The sequence below is a fragment of the Callospermophilus lateralis genome, chromosome 10 (assembly GCF_048772815.1).
Source record: "Callospermophilus lateralis isolate mCalLat2 chromosome 10, mCalLat2.hap1, whole genome shotgun sequence".
In the NCBI taxonomy this organism is placed as follows: Eukaryota; Metazoa; Chordata; class Mammalia; order Rodentia; family Sciuridae; genus Callospermophilus; species Callospermophilus lateralis.
In genome coordinates, this window is record NC_135314.1 from 132533281 (window position 1) to 132553178 (window position 19898).

General features: G+C 36.9%; 1 protein-coding gene across 1 annotated transcript in view; it reads left to right on the forward strand.

The window, feature by feature from the left end:
- Positions 1–19898, forward strand: part of Prkar2a (protein kinase cAMP-dependent type II regulatory subunit alpha) — a 75825-nt gene that overhangs the window by 17340 nt on the left and 38587 nt on the right. Inside the window, exon 2 of the mRNA XM_076868006.2 lies at positions 6259–6294. Within this exon, the coding sequence (XP_076724121.1) occupies positions 6259–6294 (36 nt within the window). The remainder of the gene's footprint in view (positions 1–6258; positions 6295–19898) is intronic.

Genomic DNA, 19898 nt, shown 5'->3' on the forward strand with positions numbered 1-19898 from the left:
GGCTCAAGGTGAGGCAGAACATCATGGTAGAAGGGTGTGGGCGAAGGGAAGAAGCTCACAGGAAGCAGAAAGAGAGACTTCACTTGCCAGATACAAAATATGTTCCCTTGGGGCTGGGGATGTGGCTCAAGCGGTAAGCGCGCTCGCCAGGCATGCGTGCGGCCCAGGTTCGATCCTCAGCACCACATACAAACAAAGATGTTGTGTCCGCCGATAACTAAAAAATAAATATTAAAAAAAAAATTCTCTCTCTCCCTCCCTCTCTCTCTCTCTAAAAAAAAAAATCCTGTTCCTCCTTCTTCTCCCTCAATCTACTGCTCTCCCTTCTATTAAAAAAAAACAAAAAAACAAAAAAACAAAATATGTTCCCCCAAAGGCATGCTCCCAAAGCCTACCTCCTCCAGCCACACCTTACCTGCCTTCAGTTACCACTCAGTTAATCCCCATAAGGGGATTAATCCACTAATTGGGTTAAGGCTTTTATAACCTAATCATCTATCCTCTATATCTTCTTGTATTGTCTCACACATGAGTTTTTTGGGGACATCTCACATCTAAACCATAACAACAACCTTTGTAGTGTGCACATATGTCTATATATGTGTGGAATATATTGTTAAATTATTGTTAAATGCAGTTCATACTTGAAAATTTTGATAGATGTTCCCTAATTGTCTCCTCAATTTTAAGATTACTGATGACCGTGTGGGAAGATAGTTGTTGAAGAAACTGGCAGTGGAAAAAGGTTTGGAGGCTACTTAAAGTCAATTAAGCAAGAAATTATGTACTTCAGACTAGGATAGTAGAGAATGGAAAAAGGATAGACTGATTCAGGAGAGGAAGTGGGAAGAAGAGGAGGTGAAATTGTTAATGAAGTAGATGAGTAGTGTCAAGGATGGTCCAGTGACATCAGTTAGTTCCCAAGTAAGGTGAAACCTACTTGCCATATCCCTTTTTATTTTTATTTTGCCTGTCCTTTTTATTTTTGATATAGGGTCTTGCTAAGTTGCCCAGGCTAGCCTTGAATTTGTGATCCTCCAGCCTCAGTCTCCTAAGTAGCTGGGATTTCATTGTGTGCCATCATGCCTGACTCCATGGTGATCTTTATAAAATCTAGTGTACAGAGATTCCAGTTTCTTCATATTGTAACAGAAGTGTTGTATCCACTGCTGATTCATTCATAGGGAACTTTCCCAGCTGGTTCTGTCCAATTCTGCCTTGTTATGGGTGTTCAGATTTCCCAGTCTCTTTTCAGTGGTCTAATGGCTGACCATTATAGTGGGAAAGCAGGGAGCCTACAGATGGAGAATCAATGGAATGAGACAGGTATTCTATACTGGAGGAGTTTACTGCCTTCCCTGGTACTTGGTAGAGGGTTCTTACTTTCCCTTTTCTCCAATTCTCCCATTAAGCCTTGGTTGTCACACTTTCCTTTTAAATTTATCAGGCAGCAATTTTCCTTTTTACCCCTTTTGTTTATCTTTTCATCCTCTCATTCATTCAAGTTAATGCCTGAGGTCTTTCATATTTAATTATATTTTCCATTACAATGTCAACATTTTTCTTTCAATGCTTTTGAACTAATTTCACAGAAACATAATGCTTTAGGAATTTTCAAAACAATTGCATGATAAATTTAAATAGTGACTATAACCTTTTAACTTAATAGTGATGAATAGGTTTGCCATTTAAAAATTTTAAGTCAGTGTATTATAAAATTAAGCAAATTTCAACAACTTTAATTTACTTTAAAGAAGAATGCATGTAGGCGGGGTTGTAGCTCAGTGGTAGAGCGCTTGCCTAGCACATGTGAGGCAATAGGTTCAATCCTCAGCACCCTAGGTAAAAATAAATGAATAAAATAAAAGTATTGTATCCATCTACAACTATAAATACTTAAATAATTCATGCATTCAACTTTGAATTTGTTATAAACATGATTTGACAATAGAATAAAAATGAAATTTTATCATAGTTGATTTGAGGATGTATATTTACAAAGATTTTTAAAATATTTTTTGGAAAAACTTCAACCCCATTAAGAACAGTGAACTCCTAAATTACCACTCATTAATATTTTGCCACATTTGCTTTCTCTTTCATTCTCTTTATGGGTACTCCTTAACATTTACACATTGTATTATCAAGTTTTAATTTATATATTTTAAAAAATTAATTGTGAAATATAATATAAAATTTAAAATATTACCTTTTTTTTTATACCAGGGTTTGAACCCAGAGGCACTCACACTGAGCCAGATCCTCAGTTTTGTGTGTGTGTGTGTGTGTGTGTATGTGTGTGTGTTTTGCTGGGTATTGAACCTAGGACCTTGTGCATGCAAGGCAGGCACTCTACCAACTGAGCTATATCCCTAGCTCCCCCAGTCCTTTTTAATTTTTTTTTTTTTTTTTTTTTTTTTTTTATCTTGAGATGAGGTCTCACTAGATTGCTTAGGGCTTTGCTAAGTTGTTGAGGTGGCTTTGAACTTGTGATACTCCTGCCCTCCTGAGTTGCTGTGATCACAGGCAAGCCTCACTATGCGCAGCTCATCTTTATCATTTTTAAGTATGCAATTGATTGGCATTAATGTTGTGCAACCATCATCACCATCTATCTCTAGAATTCTTTTCATGTTGTAAAACTGAAGCACTATGCCCATAAACAATTCGCCATTCCCCTCTTCCCCTATCCCCTGGTAATTCCCTGGGGATTGAACTCAGGGGCACTTAACCACTGAGCCACATCCCCAGTCCTTTTTTAATGGATACTCCTTAACATATACACGTTGTATTATCAAGGGTCTCACTAAGTTGCTTAGGTAAGAACTATTCTGTTTTCTTTCTTTATGAATTTGACTTTTGTCGGTACCTCATATAAGTGGAATCACAACAGTATTTCTTTTTGTGGCTGGCTTATTTCACTTAATGTCCTCAAGGTTCATCCATTGTAGCATGTATCAGAGTTTCCTTGCTTTTTAAAAGTTGACGATGTTCCATTGTGTATATATGCTACATTTTACATATCTATTCATCCATTGATGGAAACTTTGGTTGTTTTCACCTTTTGCCTATTGTGAATGATGTTGCTATTAACATAGGTATACAAATATCTCTTGGAGATCTTGCTTTCACTTTTTTTTTTTTTTTTTTTTTTTGAGTTGTGGTCTTTCTATGTTGTGCAGGCTGGTCTCGAAGTCCTAGACTCAAGAGGTCCTCATGTTTCAGCCTCCCAAGTGCTCACCACCATGCCTGGCTAAGGTTAAAGTTGCACATTCTATCTTTTTTCTAATTAACAAGGTTTTATTGTTGTTGTTTTGTTTGTTTTTGTTGCTGGGGGTTGAACCCAGGACCTTGTGCATGCTTAGGCAAGTGGTGTACCACTTAGCTACATCCCCCAACACCCCCCCCCCCTTTTTTTTTTGGTACTGGGGATTGAACTCAGGGTCACTTAACCACTGAGCCACATCCCCAGTCCTTTTTTAATGGATACTCCTTAACATATATACATTGTATTATCAAAGGTCTCACTAAGTTGCTTAGGGCCTGAGTTACTGTTTTCCATAGTGCCTGTACCACTTTTACATTCCCACCAACAGCACTTGTTTCAGTTTTTCCACATGGGGTGGGGCAGTTACCAAGGATTGAACATGGGCACTCAACCACTGAGCCACATCCCTAGCCCTATTTTGTATTACCGAGTTGCTTAGCGCTTTGCTGCGTTGCTGAGGCTAGCTTTGAATTTGCAATCCTCCTGTCTCAGCAACACATTCTTGCCAATACTTTTTAGCACCCCCACATACCCCTGCTTTTCTTTTATCATAGTAGTTATCCCAATAATGGGTGTAAAATGGCATTTCATTAGAATTTCATAGAATTTGAGTATTTCCCTAGTGAAGCTGAGCATCGTCTGTGTTTGTTGGCCATCTGTTTATTTTCTTTGGATAAATATTGGTTCAGGTCCTTTGCCCACTATTTTAATTGGTTTGTGTTCTTTTTTAGTTAAATTTTTAAAATTTATTTTTAGTATATTGTAATGATACATAATAGTGGAGTTCATTTTGATATATTCATAAATGCATATTATCATAATTTTCTGTTTCAATCCTTAATACATAATTTTTACCTCCCCTACTATTTGATTTTTTTTAACTCACTCAGCCTTTTTGGTTTTTTTTTGAAGATGGACACAATATCTTTATTTATTTTTATGAGGTGCTGAGGATCGAACCCAGTGCCTCACATGTATAAGGCAAGCACTCTTCCACTGAGCTATAGTCCCAGCCCTATTTGATTTTTTATTGTTGAGCTGTGGGTGTTTTTCCCCCCTCTAGTCTACATATTTCAAATTTGATTTGATTTGCAAATAATTTTCTTCCATTCCATGGCTTGCCTTTTTGTTCCGTTGATTATGTTCTTAGATGAACAGAAGTTTTTAATTTTGATGCAGTTCATTGAATCTCTTTTTTTCCCTATATATAACGTCAGGATTTTTCTCACCTTTTTTTCTAAGAGTTTTATAATTTTAGTTTTCAAGTTTATGATTTCTTTTTTTTTGCTACCCAGAGGGCACTTAATCACTTAGCCACATCCCCAGCCCTTTTAAAATATTTTATTTAGAGATAGGGCCTTGCTAAGTTGCTGAGGCTCCTGCCTCAGTCTTCTGAGCCTCTGGGATTACAGGCATACTCCAGTGTGCCTGGCTTGAGTTAATTTTTTTAAAATACTGTCTGAAGTAAGGGTCCAACCTCAGTTTTTTGCATGAGGAGATTGAGTTTTCCTAGCACTGTATTTTTAGAGACTGTCTTCCCCATTGAATGTTCTTGGCAACTTTATCAAGTGGGTTTTTAATAAATGGCCATTATTATGTTGAGGGCATTCCTTTATATTCCCAGTTTATTTTATTTATTCCCTTCATTCATTCATTTGGTCATTTATTCATTTATATTTGTCTGTTTCTACTGGGAATTGAACCCAGGGTCTTTGTACCACTGTGCTACATCCCCAGCCCTTTTTTGAGACAGGGTCTCTCTAAGTTGCCAATGCTGCCCTTTTAACTTGCAGTCCTCCTGCCTCAGTCTCCTGAGTTACTGGGATTACAGGATTACAGGTGTGTACCATCATGCCCAGCTGTGTGTGTGTGTATGTGTGTGTGTGTGTGTGTGTGTGTGTGTGTATGTGTATATATATATATATAATTTTTTTTAAATAGAAATAATCAGTCGGGCACCAGGAGGTTGAGGCAGAAGAATCACAAATTTGAGGCTAGCCTGGGTAACTTAGCCTTAGTGACATTCTATCTCAAAATAAAAAATAAAAGGGCTCAGGATGTACCTGAGTGGTAGAGCATTTGTCTAGCATGTACAAGGCCCTGAGTTTGATCCCTAGTAACACAAAAGTAAAAAAACAAAAAAATTAAAAATTAAAAGGCTTATGCAAATGATATAGTTTAGCAATAGGAATTTAGATAACCACCAGAGATAATGTGATGGGTTAAAAGTAGAAAAAAAAAATAACTGAGAAAGGTTTTCTTCCCCAAAAATAAAGATATGTGATACATTTTTCTGATTAATATACTGACTATGAGCAGAAGAAAACCTACCCATATCTAGAAGTATAACTTAGTGCTCAATTTATTTTCAATTGTAGTGTAATACTGATTAAATTGCTTTAAAAATAGAATTTGTATTCTATGATTTAGCAAGTCTAGAATTATCTTTAAAAAATATTAAAGAGGAAATTTTCACTACTTGGTACCATAACCTTTCAGGAAATTTGGAAGACTTCTTATATGGAATGATAAAAATTGGATGAAACATGAATGTGAACAGAAGTAAAATTACCACTTTAAGTATGTTGAAGTTATAAAGAACTTTTTTTAAGGAGATATTTTATTTCTGTATTGTCTTTATATGATCATATTGAACAGTTATTTGTGGTTAAATATGGAAGAGTATGAACTGACCCACAACTTGATTTTTAAGATACATAGTTTTGTTGTCCAAGATTTTTGCCAAAAGGGGAGGATAAGGGCTGGGGTTGTAGCTCAGTGGTAAAGTACTTCCTCTCATGCATGAGACCCTGGGTTCGATCCTCAGCACCACATAAAAATAAACAAGTAAAAATAAAAATATTGTATCCATCTACAAGTAAAAAATATCCATCTATAAGTAAAAAATATTTAAAATAAAAGCGGGGCGGGGGGGATAAGAATGGGCACATGACATAATGACAACTAAATGTTGCTTTTTTGTTTTGCAGTTCCAGTTCCTAGCAGATTTAGTAGACGAGTATCAGGTATGTGTTCTCTTTTATTATATACTACTAAAATGCTGTTTTCATATAGTAATATTTTAAGTGAAAATAAACTCACCTTTTAAATAAAAAGATAAGCATTATAATATGTTAGACTAAAATTAAAATTATCTATGATTCCTTCATTTCATTTTCATTTTAAGTTCCAAATGTATATGTAAAATTTTTATATTGTTATAATTGCTGTGGTTGTCTCCTAGAATTTATTTTGTTAACAGTTTTCCATGTTTATAATTAGAATCTCTAAAAACTATTTCACATGTCACTATCTCTGGTATTCTGGATTATTTTACTATAACTTCTGTTACACCTTTAGAATCACTTGAATTATTTCTTCAGTTATAATGCTTTAAGTGGTATTCTCTGGCCTGAGACTAAACATTGCTTTAGTTTTTTCAGTATCTTCCTTTAGAGATCATCTACAAATTAGGTTGCAGGATAAAGTTAACCTGCTTATGTCTCTTTTCAACCACCCATCTCAATAATATGGAATTTGTATATAAAATAGTACCTAAGATCATTTCTTTGGTTTTTAGCAAAAATGAATGCGTTCCAAATATGAGAAATCTTTTTGTATTTTCTTGTATGGGACTAGTTTGGTATTATTTTCCCTTTTGTCTATTATGGTCCAGATTATACCAGATTATATTTTAATTAGATTTGGAATGAACTTTCCAGATTTTTAACCTTTTAGAAAAAAATTGTTTTTCAATACTGGAGATTGAACTGAGGGGTGCTGTAAAACTGAGCTACATCTCCAACCCTTTTTTAGTTTTTAGTTTGAGACAAGGTTTCTCTAAGTGGCCAAGGGTACCTTGAACTTCAAATTCTCCTGTCTCAGCCTCCAAAGTCAGTAGGATTACTGGTATGTGCCACCATGCCTGGCTCTTCTGATAATTTTTTTCTTTCTTTCTTTGCAGTGCTGGGGATTGAACTCAGGTCCTCATGCATGTTAGGCAAGCACTGTACCAATGACCTACATCCCCAGACCCCTTTTGAAAAAAATCTTTTGGGGCATGGGTACCAGGGATTGAACTGGGGCACTCAGCCACTGAGCCACATCCCCAGCCTATTTATTTAGAGACAGGGTTTCACTGAGTTGCCTACCACCTTGCTTTTGCTGAGACTGACTTTGAACTCACAGTCCTCCTGCCTCAACCTTCTTAGCTGCTGGGATTACAGGCATGCACCACTCTGCCTAGAAACTTTTTTTAAATTAATAAAATACTATTATAAATATTCTTTTGCCACTGCACCCAGCTCCCTTTTGAATTTTTTTTAAAAATATTTATTTATTTATTTATTTATTTATTTATTTTAGTTATCGGCAGACACAACATCTTTGTTTTGTATGTGGTGCTGAGGATCGAACCCGGGCCGCATGCATGCCAGGCGAGCGCGCTACCGCTTGAGCCACATCCCCAGCCCCTCCCTTTTGAAATTTTTTAATCAAAAATTTTCCTGGTTAGTCATGCTGCTAATTTTAATTTATATTTTATTATTACTATTTGTTTTTGGTGCTAGAAGTTGAACTCAGAGCCTTGTGTGTTTTAAGCACATACTCTACTTGAGAGGTTGAAGCAGATTATAAATTTAGACCAGCCTGGGCAACTTACATACCCAGTCTCAAAATAAAAATTAGAAAGGGCTAGTGATATAGTTCAATGGTGGAGTCTCCCTGAGTTCAGTCACTAGTACTGCAACCAAACAAACAAAACAAAAAGAGTATATCAAGGGGCTGGGGATGTGGCTCAAGCGGTAGCGCGCTCGGCTGGCATGCTCGGGGCGCTGGGTTCGATCCTCAGCACCACATAGAATGAAATAAAGATGTTGTGTCCGCCGAAAACTGAAAAATAAATATTAAAAAATTCTCTCTCTCTTAAAAAAAAAAAAAAAGAGTATATCAAATACTGCTTGGTATATAGAAGGCATTCAGTTAATATCTATTAAAAATTTACATTTTTTGTAGCTCATTGGTAGAGCTCCTGTCTCACACATGTGAGGCACTGGGTTCAATCCTCAGCACCACATAAAAATAAATAAAGAGGGTTGGGGTTGTGGCTCAGTGGTAAAGCACTTGCCTCTCATGAGTGAGGCAAAGGGTTCAATTCCTGGCACCACATAAAAAAAAAATAAAATAAAAACAAATGAAATATTTAAAAATAAATAAATAAATAAAGATATTCTGTCCAACTACAACTTAAAAAAAATATACATTTTAAAAAAATTATTGCTTCTAAGCTAAGAATCTCACCCATTTTTCATAAGATAGAGCTGAGAAATATATTTTCTGAAAAATGACTTTGTTACAGGTAGAATTTATTTGGTTGTTAATTTAGGATGTTAATGTGTTTCAAAATTGCTGAGTAAGCATTTATATCATTGTTTTATATTCTCTTGGGAAAGTTTCTTGATATTAAATTGTCATATAATTTATTTATTTTCTTGTAAGGCTATGAATTCTATTATTATTATTATTATTATTATTTTTAAAGACTGTTTTTTTTTTAAGAGAGAGTGAGAGTGGGGGAGAGAGAGAGAGAATTTTTAATATTTATTTTTTATTTATCGGCGGACACAACATCTTTGTTTGTATGTGGTGCTGAGGATCGAACCCGGGCCGCACGCACGCCAGGCGAGCGTGCTACCGCTTGAGCCACATCCCCAGCCCTATTATTATTATTTTGGTACTAGATTGAAAGATTGAAACCAGGGGCCCTTAAATACTGAGCCACATCCCTAGCACTATTTAATTTTTGAGACAGGGTCTTGCTTAGCTGCTTAGGGCCTCATTAAATTGCTGAGGCTGGCTTTGACTTTGTGATCTTCCCTGCCCCAGCTTCCCAAGTTGCTGGGATTATAGGAGTATGTCAGTGTGTCTGGCTAGAAATCCCTTTTCTATTCCTCAATCTTTTTCTTTGAGTTTATCAACTTATTTGCTTTTGGAAACCCTTTGCTAACATTCTATTCCAAAATCTGTTGAAAGGAGATTCACGAATGTATTCTCATATGTGGTCAATCTCCTGAGAAGAAATAGAGTATGGATCTTCCAGTTCTGTTCATCTCTCTTTTTTGACTCCAAAAGATTAGTGATATCGGGGCTGGGGTTGTGACTTAGTGGTAGAGCTTTCTCCTAGTATGTGTGAGTCCCTGGTTTGATCCTCGGAACCACCTAAAAATAAATAAATAAATAAAGGTATTTAAAAAAAAAAAAAAGATTAGTGATATCCATTGGTATCTGTAGAACAGATCTGATGGATGAAGAGTACAATGATACCCCCTTCAGAGGTCACTGATGGCATTAATTCATAAATTGCTGCCTGGTCTTCTGTAAGTATTGTTTATTCCTTGAACTTTGCAGAGACCTCAAACAAGTACAAAGTATTATCTCTCTTTTTAGATTTTACTATTTTATTAAGGATTTAAAACCTTTTAGCTGGGGGTGGGTTTGTGACCCACTGGTAGAGTGAGCATGCATGAGGGCCTGGGTTTGATCCCCAGCACCAAAAAAATAAAAATAAAATAAAACTTTGCAGCAAAGAAATGTATTGTTTTCTCTCCTTTCTTTGTTTTTTTTTTTTTTTTAAGTTGTAGATAGACACAATACCTTTATTTTTATTTATTTATATGTGGTGCTGAGAATTGAACCCAGGCCCTCCCTCACACATGCTAGGCAAGCACTCTTCTACTGAGTCACAACCTCATCCCTGCTCTCCCTTCTTAAAATATAGAAGAAAACTTTTTCTGACCACTCTTCTCTCCCCAACCATCACTCTTTTTCTCTCTCCATACCTTTATAGCAAAATGCTTTAAAGGAGTTGCCCACATTTGCTGTTTCTAGTTTCTGTGCTTCTGTTCTGTCTTGGTGTTGAGAGCCACAGCTGATTCGGAATGGCCCCTGGCATTTTGCCAGAAGTAATGGTTGAGAGGCTGAGCCATTAAGATGATGCTGGATTGATTCAATTGTGTATTAGACCTTTACTGTCCACCTCGGCCGGATACTTTGGAGTTCTCACGGGGATTCCTGGAGAGCTTACATTAGTTGGGGAAGTACTGGAGGAGGGATTTCCGGTTGGTGGTTCCTGGAGGAGCCACGTGGGTGGCGTTGGGGAGAGTTCCTGGGGAGAGTGTGTGGATTGTGTTGGTGGAGTTCAGAAATAAAGTTTGTTCCTGCTTGAGTGGCTTGTGATTTGTGCCCAGCCAGACTGCAGCATCTTGGACCCATTCTAATCAGCCTTTTGCTTCCATATCTAACCCAGACTATCTTTGAAGTTGCTCACTCATGTTCTTCAGACCTTCATTTGAAGGATACATTCTCAGTGAGCTTAGCCTGTCTAAAATTCATGCCACTCAGGATATAAAATCAACACGCATAAATCAAAGGCATTCCTGTATATCAGCAACAAAACTTCTGAAATGGAAATGAGGAAAACCACTCCATTCACAATATTCTCAAAGAAAATAAGATACTTGGGAATCAACCTAACAAAAGAGGTGAAAGATTTATATAATGAAAACTACAGGACCCTAAGGGGAGAGATAGAAGAAGATCTTAGAAGATGGAAAAATGTACCCTGTTCATGGATAGGCAGAACTAACATCATCAAAATGGCGATATTACCCAAAGTTCTCTACAGGTTTAATGCGATGCCAATCAAAATCCCAACGGCATTTCTTGTAGAAATAGAGAAAGCAATCATGAAATTCATATGGAAAAACAAAAGACCCAGAATAGCAAAAGCAATTCTAAGGAGGAAGTGTGAATCTGGAGGTATAGCGATACCAAGAGTTCAAACTGTACTACAAAGCAATAGTAACAAAAACAGCGTGGTACTGGTACCAAAACAGGCAGGTGGACCAATGGTACAGAATAGAGGACACAGAAACCAATCCACAAAATTACAACTTTCTTATATTTGATAAAGGGGCTAAAAGCATGCAATGGAGGAAGGATAGCATCTTCAACAAATGGTGCTAGGAAAATTGGAAATCCATATGCAACAAAATGAAACTGAATCCCTTTCTCTCTCCATGCACAAAAGTTAACTCAAAATGGATCAAGGAGCTAGATATCAAATCAGAGACACTGTGTCTGATAGAAGAAAAAGTTGGCTACGATCTACATACTGTGGGGTCGGGCTCCAAATTCCTTAATAGGACACCCATAGCCCAAGAGTTAAATACAAGAATAAACAAATGGGACTTAGTTAAACTAAAAAGTTTTTTTCTCAGCAAGAGAAACAATAAGAGAGGTAAATAGAGAGCCTACATCCTGGGAACAAATTTTTACCCCTCACACTTCAAGATAGAGCCTTAATATCCAGAATATACAAAGAACTCAAAAAATTAAACAATAAGACAACAAATAACCCAATCAACAAATGAGCCAAGGACCTGAACAGACACTTCACAGAGGAGGACATACAATCCAATCAACAAGTACATGAAAAAATGCCCACCATCTCTAGCAGTCAGAGAAATGCAAATCAAAACCACCCTAAGATACCATCTCACTCCAGTAAGATTGGCAGCCATTATGAAGTCAAACAACAATAAGTGTTGGCTAGGATGTGGGGAAAAGAGTACACTTGTACACTGCTGGTGGGACTGCAAATTGGTGTGGCCAATTTGGAAAGCAGTATGGAGATTCCTGGGAAAGCTGGGAATGGATCCACCATTTGACCCAGCTATCGCCCTTCTCGGACTATTTCCTGAGGATCTTAAAAGAGCGTACTATAGGGATACTGCCACATCAATGATCATAGCGGCACAATTCTCACAATAGCTAGACTGTGGAACCAACCTAGATGCCCTTCAATAAATGAATGGACAAAAAAAAATGTGGCATCTATACACAATGGAGTATTATGCAGCACTAAAAAATGACAAAATCATAGAATTTGCAGGGAAATGGATGGCATTAGAGCAGATTATGCTAAGCGAAGCTAGCCAATCCTTAAAAAACAAATGCCAAATGTCTTCTTTGATATAAAGAGAGCAACTAAGAACAGAACAGGGAGGAAGAGCATGAGGAAAAGATTAACATTAAACAAAGACGAGTGGGGAGAGAGAAGGGAAAGCATATGGAAATGGTAGGAGACCCTCAATGTTACACAAAATTACATATAAGAGGTTGTGAGGGGAAAGAGGGGGGGAACAAGGGAGAGAATTGAACAACAGCAGATGAGGTAGAGAGGGAAGATGGGAGGGGAGGGAAGGGGGGATAGTAGGGGATAGGAAAGGTAGCAGAATACAACAGTCACTAATATGCCATATGCCATTATGTAAAAATGTGAGTGTGTAACCAATGTGATTCTGCAATTTGTATTTGGGGTAAAAATGGGAGTTCATAACCCAATTGAGTCAAATGTATGAAAGATGATATATCATGAGCTTTGTAATGTTTTGAACAACCAATTTAAAAAAAAAAACTGTTTTCTGCCTGGATATCATATGCATTCTACAAATGTTGGCATATGGTTTTTATATTTTAATTCAAAAATTTAAAAATATACACTTTAATTATTTAAAAAAAAATAAATAAATAAAATTCACGCCACTTTCTCCCAAACGCATACACATATATACACACACATTCTCTCTCTCTCTCCATCTTTCTCTGACTCTGTTTCTGTCTCCCTTCCTTATTTTATTTTCTTTACCCCTTTATTTAAAGTCTGTCTGAACTTACTTATTATTTTGTTACCTGGTTCTCTGTACTAGAGTGTAAGTAAAAATTCTGTTTTTTCATTGGTATGTAGCTAGCACTTTGAGTAGTATGAGTAAATATGTATGAGTGGATAGATAAAAAGGCAAAGAAGGAAGGAATAGAAATCAGGAGAGCTTACTGTAGGAAGAAGAGATCAAGAATACTTCTTAGAAGGAGACAAAAATTACACTGAGGATTGAAACACATGGTTATTGTTTGATTTGTACCAGGAAGAATGCCATCTAGATGAAAGAATGTTGTAAAGACTTGAAGGGGGATGAACTGTCCCTGGCTGCTTTGGATGTAGGAGAGCAAGTAAAATAAAGTTGGAAACAGAGGTAGGGAATGGAAATCCTAACATGACCCAAGAACTAGTTGTGTGACCACATATTCTGTGTCAAAACTGTAGAAGGGACTTTTCTAACAATTCAGGGTGACTAAATGAAGAACAATCTGGAACATAAAGCAGCATAGAAGAGTAGCAGTTAGTGTCTTCTGTGAGTCCAGCCCTAAATTTTAAATATTATCTTCTATTATTTACCCTTTATGTGATTCTAGTTTTGTTATCTCCTCTTAATATTGAACAGACCAAGGATCAGGGATATCAAGAAACAGCAGGTAAATGGGTGGATGGCACCAAGCTCAGACCTCAGTCTAAGTCTCTCCAAAGGTAGTCTGTCTCTGCTGCTCTCTCTTGCAAAGCATTGCAGTTGAAAAGCTGTGCCTTCCAAGTTCTGCATTGTAGCCAAACAATAGTCCTTTATATCAACTGATAAATATATTGAATGAGAGAGTTCATAAATTCTTTTAAGTGCTGCTTCCTTGGTATAGTCCTAAATTAGTTTTAACTGTCTTTGAGTTTGAAATGTTAGTCTGAATTTATTAATTTCAAAACTCTATCAGAAAAGGAAAATGTTTATTTATTAATTATGTATTGAATTTCAAAGCACATTAATCAGAAATCTGTTGGCATTATGCCACATTTAGACAGTAAGTATGCTGAATCTATTGATGACTATGAAAGTCAACAGGATAGTTCACTGAGAATCTGGTACCACATCAGTCACTGATTTCTGAACGGTGGATACTCTTTACTAGATAGCCCTGTCTTGTAAGGTTTACATGTATACAATATACTAAAACACTGAGTATACAATATTTTTCCACCCATATTTATCTTAAACTGAAATATTATTAAGTATTGCTTAAGATAATTTAGAAACCTGGTATTGTAGACTGAATTGTGTCTTTTTTTTAATCAAATTCATATATTGAATTTGAATTTCTGCAAAATTCAGGATATATTATTGAAAAGTCTAAAGTCATATAAGAAATTCATTGACTATATCACAAACTGAAATTTTTAATCTTGTAAGTTACATGTTATCTATATTGACTGAATATTAACTTTATACCTTTTTGTTTCTTGCTTTCATCATCATCACATACACAGTATCACTAAAGATAAATATCACCACAATATAGTCTATATTAGATCCTGAATGGCTTAAGAATTTTAAAAATACCACAATTCAACTGATCAAATGCTCAATAGTGAAAAGGGCAAAACAGTCTTACAACGATCCAAATATTTAACAATATTTAACCCTAGTTTCAATCCTTAGCACTGTCATAAATAAATAAATACCAGTGTGATTGTATTTGGAGATAGGGCCTTTAAAGAGGTAATTAGCACTAAGCAAGGTCATCAGGATGGAACCTTAATCTAGAAGGACAGGTGTCCTTATAAGAACAGGAACAAACACCAAGAGTGGACACATAGAGAAAGGACTATGTGAGGACATAATGAGAAGTCAGCTGTCTGCTAGTCAAGGAAGGGGCCTCAGGAGAAACAAAACCTGTCAATACTTTGACCTTGAACTTCCAGTCTCCAGAATCATGAAAAAATAAATTTCTGTTATTTAAGCCACCCAATCTGTGGTATTTTGTTTTGGCAGCCTCAGCTGACTAATATACCCAGGCTATTTCAAGTGTTTGTGGGGGCAGGTAGACAGCACAGGGCCTTGAGTTTGTGATCAAGATCTGTACTCATTTCTTTGTAGAAATTAGAGGGTTTCTTTCCCTCACAAATAAATTTTAATGATTCATATTTCTTCCAATTAAAATTTGGAAGAAATTGTGCTGGATAATGTGTTTTCGTTTGTACAGTATCACGTTACTAACTAGTGACATCTGCTGGAGAACCACAGCAAAATTTCCTTAAGCAAGGGGCTGTGCTGTTGTTTTCATCTTCATTTTCAATAGATCTTGAGCATCTTATCATACATAGTGTGGTTCCCAAGGCTATGTATAGGATGGCACAGACTCTGGACCTTTTCCAAGTAACTCATGCACTAGCACAAGCTCCTTGATATGCAGAACTAGCAGGGCAACAAATCAAGTTGACACTTAAAAATGGATTTGGGGCTGGCAGTGTTGCTCACTGGTAAAACATGTTTGAGGTTCCAATCAAAAGAAAAAAAAAGAATTTTTACAAAGAAAAGAAAACAAGGGAAATAATTAGGGAACAAGAGGAAGTAGAGAGGTTGGGTAGCAACAGAGAAAGAGGGGAGAAGGAGATGAGAACACAGTTCAAAGCAGCGGGGAGAACATTATATTAAATAGTGTTAGAAGAACAAATACAAAGGACATATGCTTATTTTAAATGAGGTGTCTAAAAGCATCAAGGAGCCAGGGGTGTAGCTCGGTGGTTGAATGCTTGCGTAGCATGTACAAGATCCTGGATTTGATGTCCAGTGGCCCGCCACCCTTCAAAAAAAATTCATTGGGCTCAGTAATCCCAGTGATTTGGGAGACTGAGAAAGGAGGATTACAAGTTCGAGACTCGCCTCAACAATTTAGTGAGGCCCTAAGCAACTTAGCAGCACCCTGTCTCACAATAAAAAGATACAGCTACGTGGTAAAGTACTCCTGGGTTCAATCCCAAGTACCCCTCAAAAATTGAACTCACAGAAACAAAATAGAATGTTGGTTGCTAGGGACTGATAGTAGGGGGAAGTGTGGAATAGCTAGCTGTTCAGTGGGTATAAAGTTTTAGTTATGCAGGATAAACAATACTGTGTTGTAGACTTGCAAATTTCTTATGAGGGGATAGCTCATATTAAATGTTCATATCATAATAAATAAAGAAATGGAGAGGGAAGTAAATTCAAAATCAGTTTTGGAAAATCGATGCATTAATGTCTTTCCACAAATAGAACATAAATAATTTTAACAAAAGCATTCCCTTTTTGACTTTTGGGTTTTTTGTTTGTTTTGTGGTCTAGATGTTGAACCCAGAGCCTTGTGCATGCTGAGGAAGTACTATTTATTGAGCTATGTTTTCAGCCCCAGCTACTTTTGTTTAAATTATAGTAGTATATCTAAAGGCTTGAAGACTATAATTAACATTAGTTGCCTCAGTTATATTAATATCTAAAAATATAAAAATGAGCTAGTTGACAAAATACTGTCCTCCAACGTTGAAGGAAAAATCAGCCTAGAAATAAACTTGCCCAAGATCAAGTGTCACTATCAATAAAATTGTGTCAGTTTTATCATTGAAGGTTTAATTTTTTAAAACATTTAAATAAAAACTTTCATACATAAATAAAAATTGAGAAAATGTAATACCTATGCATCCTTCTTTTTCCCATAGTGAAGGTTTTTTTAGAAAGTAGATTATTGAGCCGGGGTTGTGACTCAGTGGTAGAGCACTTGCCTAGCATGTGTGAGGCCCTGGGTTCAATACTCAGCACAACATAAAAATAAATAAATAAAATAAAGGTATTATATCCAACTACAATTAAGTAATAAATATTTTTAAAAGTGGATTATTATAAGTAGACATTTTAAAGTCTTAAACATGGAGTATCTGAATAACATGGTGTCTGGGACTGGGGATATAGCTCAGTTGGTAGAGTGTTTGCCTCGCACGCACAAGGCCCTGGGTTCAATCCCTAGAACCACACACACACAAAAAAAAAGAACATTGTGTCTGTTCAGATGTCCTTGATGCAGCTTTCCCAATATTCTACTAGAATAACCTATGAAGATGCAAAAAGTAGTAGCAAAAATAGTCCAGGAACTAAGATAAGTGTCTACCTTAATCTTTGGGGCAGAACTGAGATAAGCACCCTGACTTCATCTCCAGGATGAAGAAATGCTTGGAAAAAGTGGTGAGTCATTAACTCTATTCCATTATTATTTCTTTGGCTCAGTGACCAAGACCCACACCAGCCAGGTCCTGGGCATCTACCCTGCAGGACATTATTTGATGCTGTTTCTGGGACAGGAATGGTGTCTTTTCTTACATTATTTCCTTTAACTTTCTGTATCTGTTTTAGGAAACCAGGTCCACATTGAGAAGGCAGGGTATTGATAGCAACAGAGGTCATGACCCACACAAGTAAAGTATTAAGGCAGAAAAGGGAGAGTCCTGTGTCCAGGACATGCTGGAAGCTACCATCTCTGAAATGTTTAGTGCATTCAGAGAACCATTGAGGAATGGAAAACTAGAATATATTTGGACCAGGAATGCAGTTAGTAGGTGTCTTTAAGAAACTGGGATTTAAATTGGGAGTGTATATTAGCTTATCCTCTAGTTAAGATATATGGATTTTTTTTTAAATAACACAGGACTTCTCAGAGCTCTTTATTTAGTTTTTTTTTTTTTTTTTTTTATGTGGTGCTGGAGATTGAACCCAGTGCCTCATGCATGCTAGGCAAGCACTGTACCACTGAACCACAACCCTGATATATGTAGTCTTTTAGCTATCATACAAATGAATTGAGCTTAGGGTCAAGAACTATTTTTTTTTTTCTTGCCTGGTAACAGATGAGAAATCCCAACAAACCAATAAGGGCCTGTGAATGAAGTGAACAAATTAAGGATATGAGAGGAATGAAGGCCAGAAAGATTCACTAAAAAGACTCAGTACAGTGCAAGAAAACGTTACCTTTTTGAATTCTGAATAAATAGGAAACTCAGTTCAATACTTAAAGATGTCAAAAAGAGAAAAGTTGTTAAGGGCAAAAATCTGTGATGGAAGGCAGCATTGAAGGAAGAACAGTTGTCAAAAGAGCTAATATAAAGAACAGGACTAAGCTAACAATAACTAGTATTCCTGAAAACCAGAACAAATGAAATAAAAGTAATAACAGTAATAGCTTAAAGAATTAGTGTTTACTGCATCCTGAAAGAAGAAGAAGAAGAAAACTTTCCCCAGCTGTAATGATCTACTTAAATCATTAGGACAGTATTCAGAGGAAAATTGCTTATTTGAACTCCTTTATGCAGAAGAAAGGGTGGAGATTTGCAGTAAATCATCTCTGGTCACACAGCTGTGGTAGTTAATGAAGCTTTATTAGAAGAAAACTTTCCCAGCCAGACATGATAGCACAAGCCTGTAACCGCTGCACCAGCCCAGGAGGCCAAGGCAGGAGGATCAGGAGTTCAAAGCAAGGCTCAGCATCTTAGCAAGGCCCTAAGCAACTCAGTGAGACCCATCTCTAAATATTAGAGATTTTAGAAATATTAAAAATTCTATGGGCTGGGGATGTGGCTCAAGCGGTAGCGCGCTCGCCTGGCATGCGTGCGGCCCGGGTTCGATTCTCAGCACCACATACAAACAAAGATGTTGTGTCTGCCGATAACTAAAAAATAAATATCAAAAAATTCTCTCTCTCTCTCTCTCTCTCTCTCTCTCTCTCTCTCTCTCTCCTCTCTCACTCTCTCTTTAAAAAAATTCTATTAAAAATTATTAATAATTATTTAAAAGGACTGGGGATGTGGTTCAGTGGTTAAGCAACCCTGGGTTCAGTCCCTGGTACCAAAAAAAAAAAAAAAAGAAGAAGAAGAAGAAGAAGAAAACTTTCCCCAGCTGTAATGATCTATACTGTAAAGAGGGAAAAGGTTTGGTTTGTTGAATTCTGAGTGACATCAGTGATCACATTGATCACATATCACCTGCTAGCTAGGTTCACAAGAGTTGGCTGTACCAATAGCTTAAGGAAATGGTGAAAGCAGCTTGTAATACACAAAAATACCTTTTGCTTGCAGGAATCAGGAACATTTTGTGACCTTAGGGGTCTATTGGAAAGAGAGCGAGAGCATCCCTGAGAACCTATTTATTGAGGGGAAGACACTTGAGAAAGTTCTACCCAAATGAGGCAAGGGATTGGGTTTTGGGGGGTGTAGCCAGTTTCATTGGTGTGACACCCACTCCCAAAGCGGAGGTGCCCAGTCTCACACCTCTGTCTCTCAAAGCTAAGGGTTCATGCTGACTCCTATGTGGCAGCTCTCGACAATCACATCTAGATCATTTTGACAAGACAGTTTTGTTAGTACAAACGCTTTTTTTTTTTTTTTTTGTAATGAGACTGAACCCAGGGGCGCTTAACCACTGAGCCATATCCCTAGCTCCTTTTTTATATTTTATATAGAAATAGGGTCTTGCTGAGTTGCCTAGGGGCCCCGATAAATTGCTGAGACTGGCTTTGAACTCGATCCTCCTGCTTCAGTCTCCCAAGCTGTTGGAATTAGAGCCTTGCATCACCACGCCCTGCCCCCCTTTATTTTGGGGGTGTACCAGGGATTGAACTGAGGGGTACTCGACACTCAGCCACATCCCCAGCCCTATTATGTATTTTATTTAGAGACAGGGTTTCATTGAGTTGCTCAGCACCTTGCTTTTGCTGAAGCTGGCTTTGAAGTCTTGATCATCCTGTCTCAGCCTCCCAGGATTATAGGCATGTGCCATCATGCCCAGCCCCTTTTAAAAAAATTCACTAATAATTCATTGTATATTTGCCAGCAGTAATACCACAGGTAAGATTCTAAGATAATGATTTATATAGGCATTTCTAGTCTTAATCT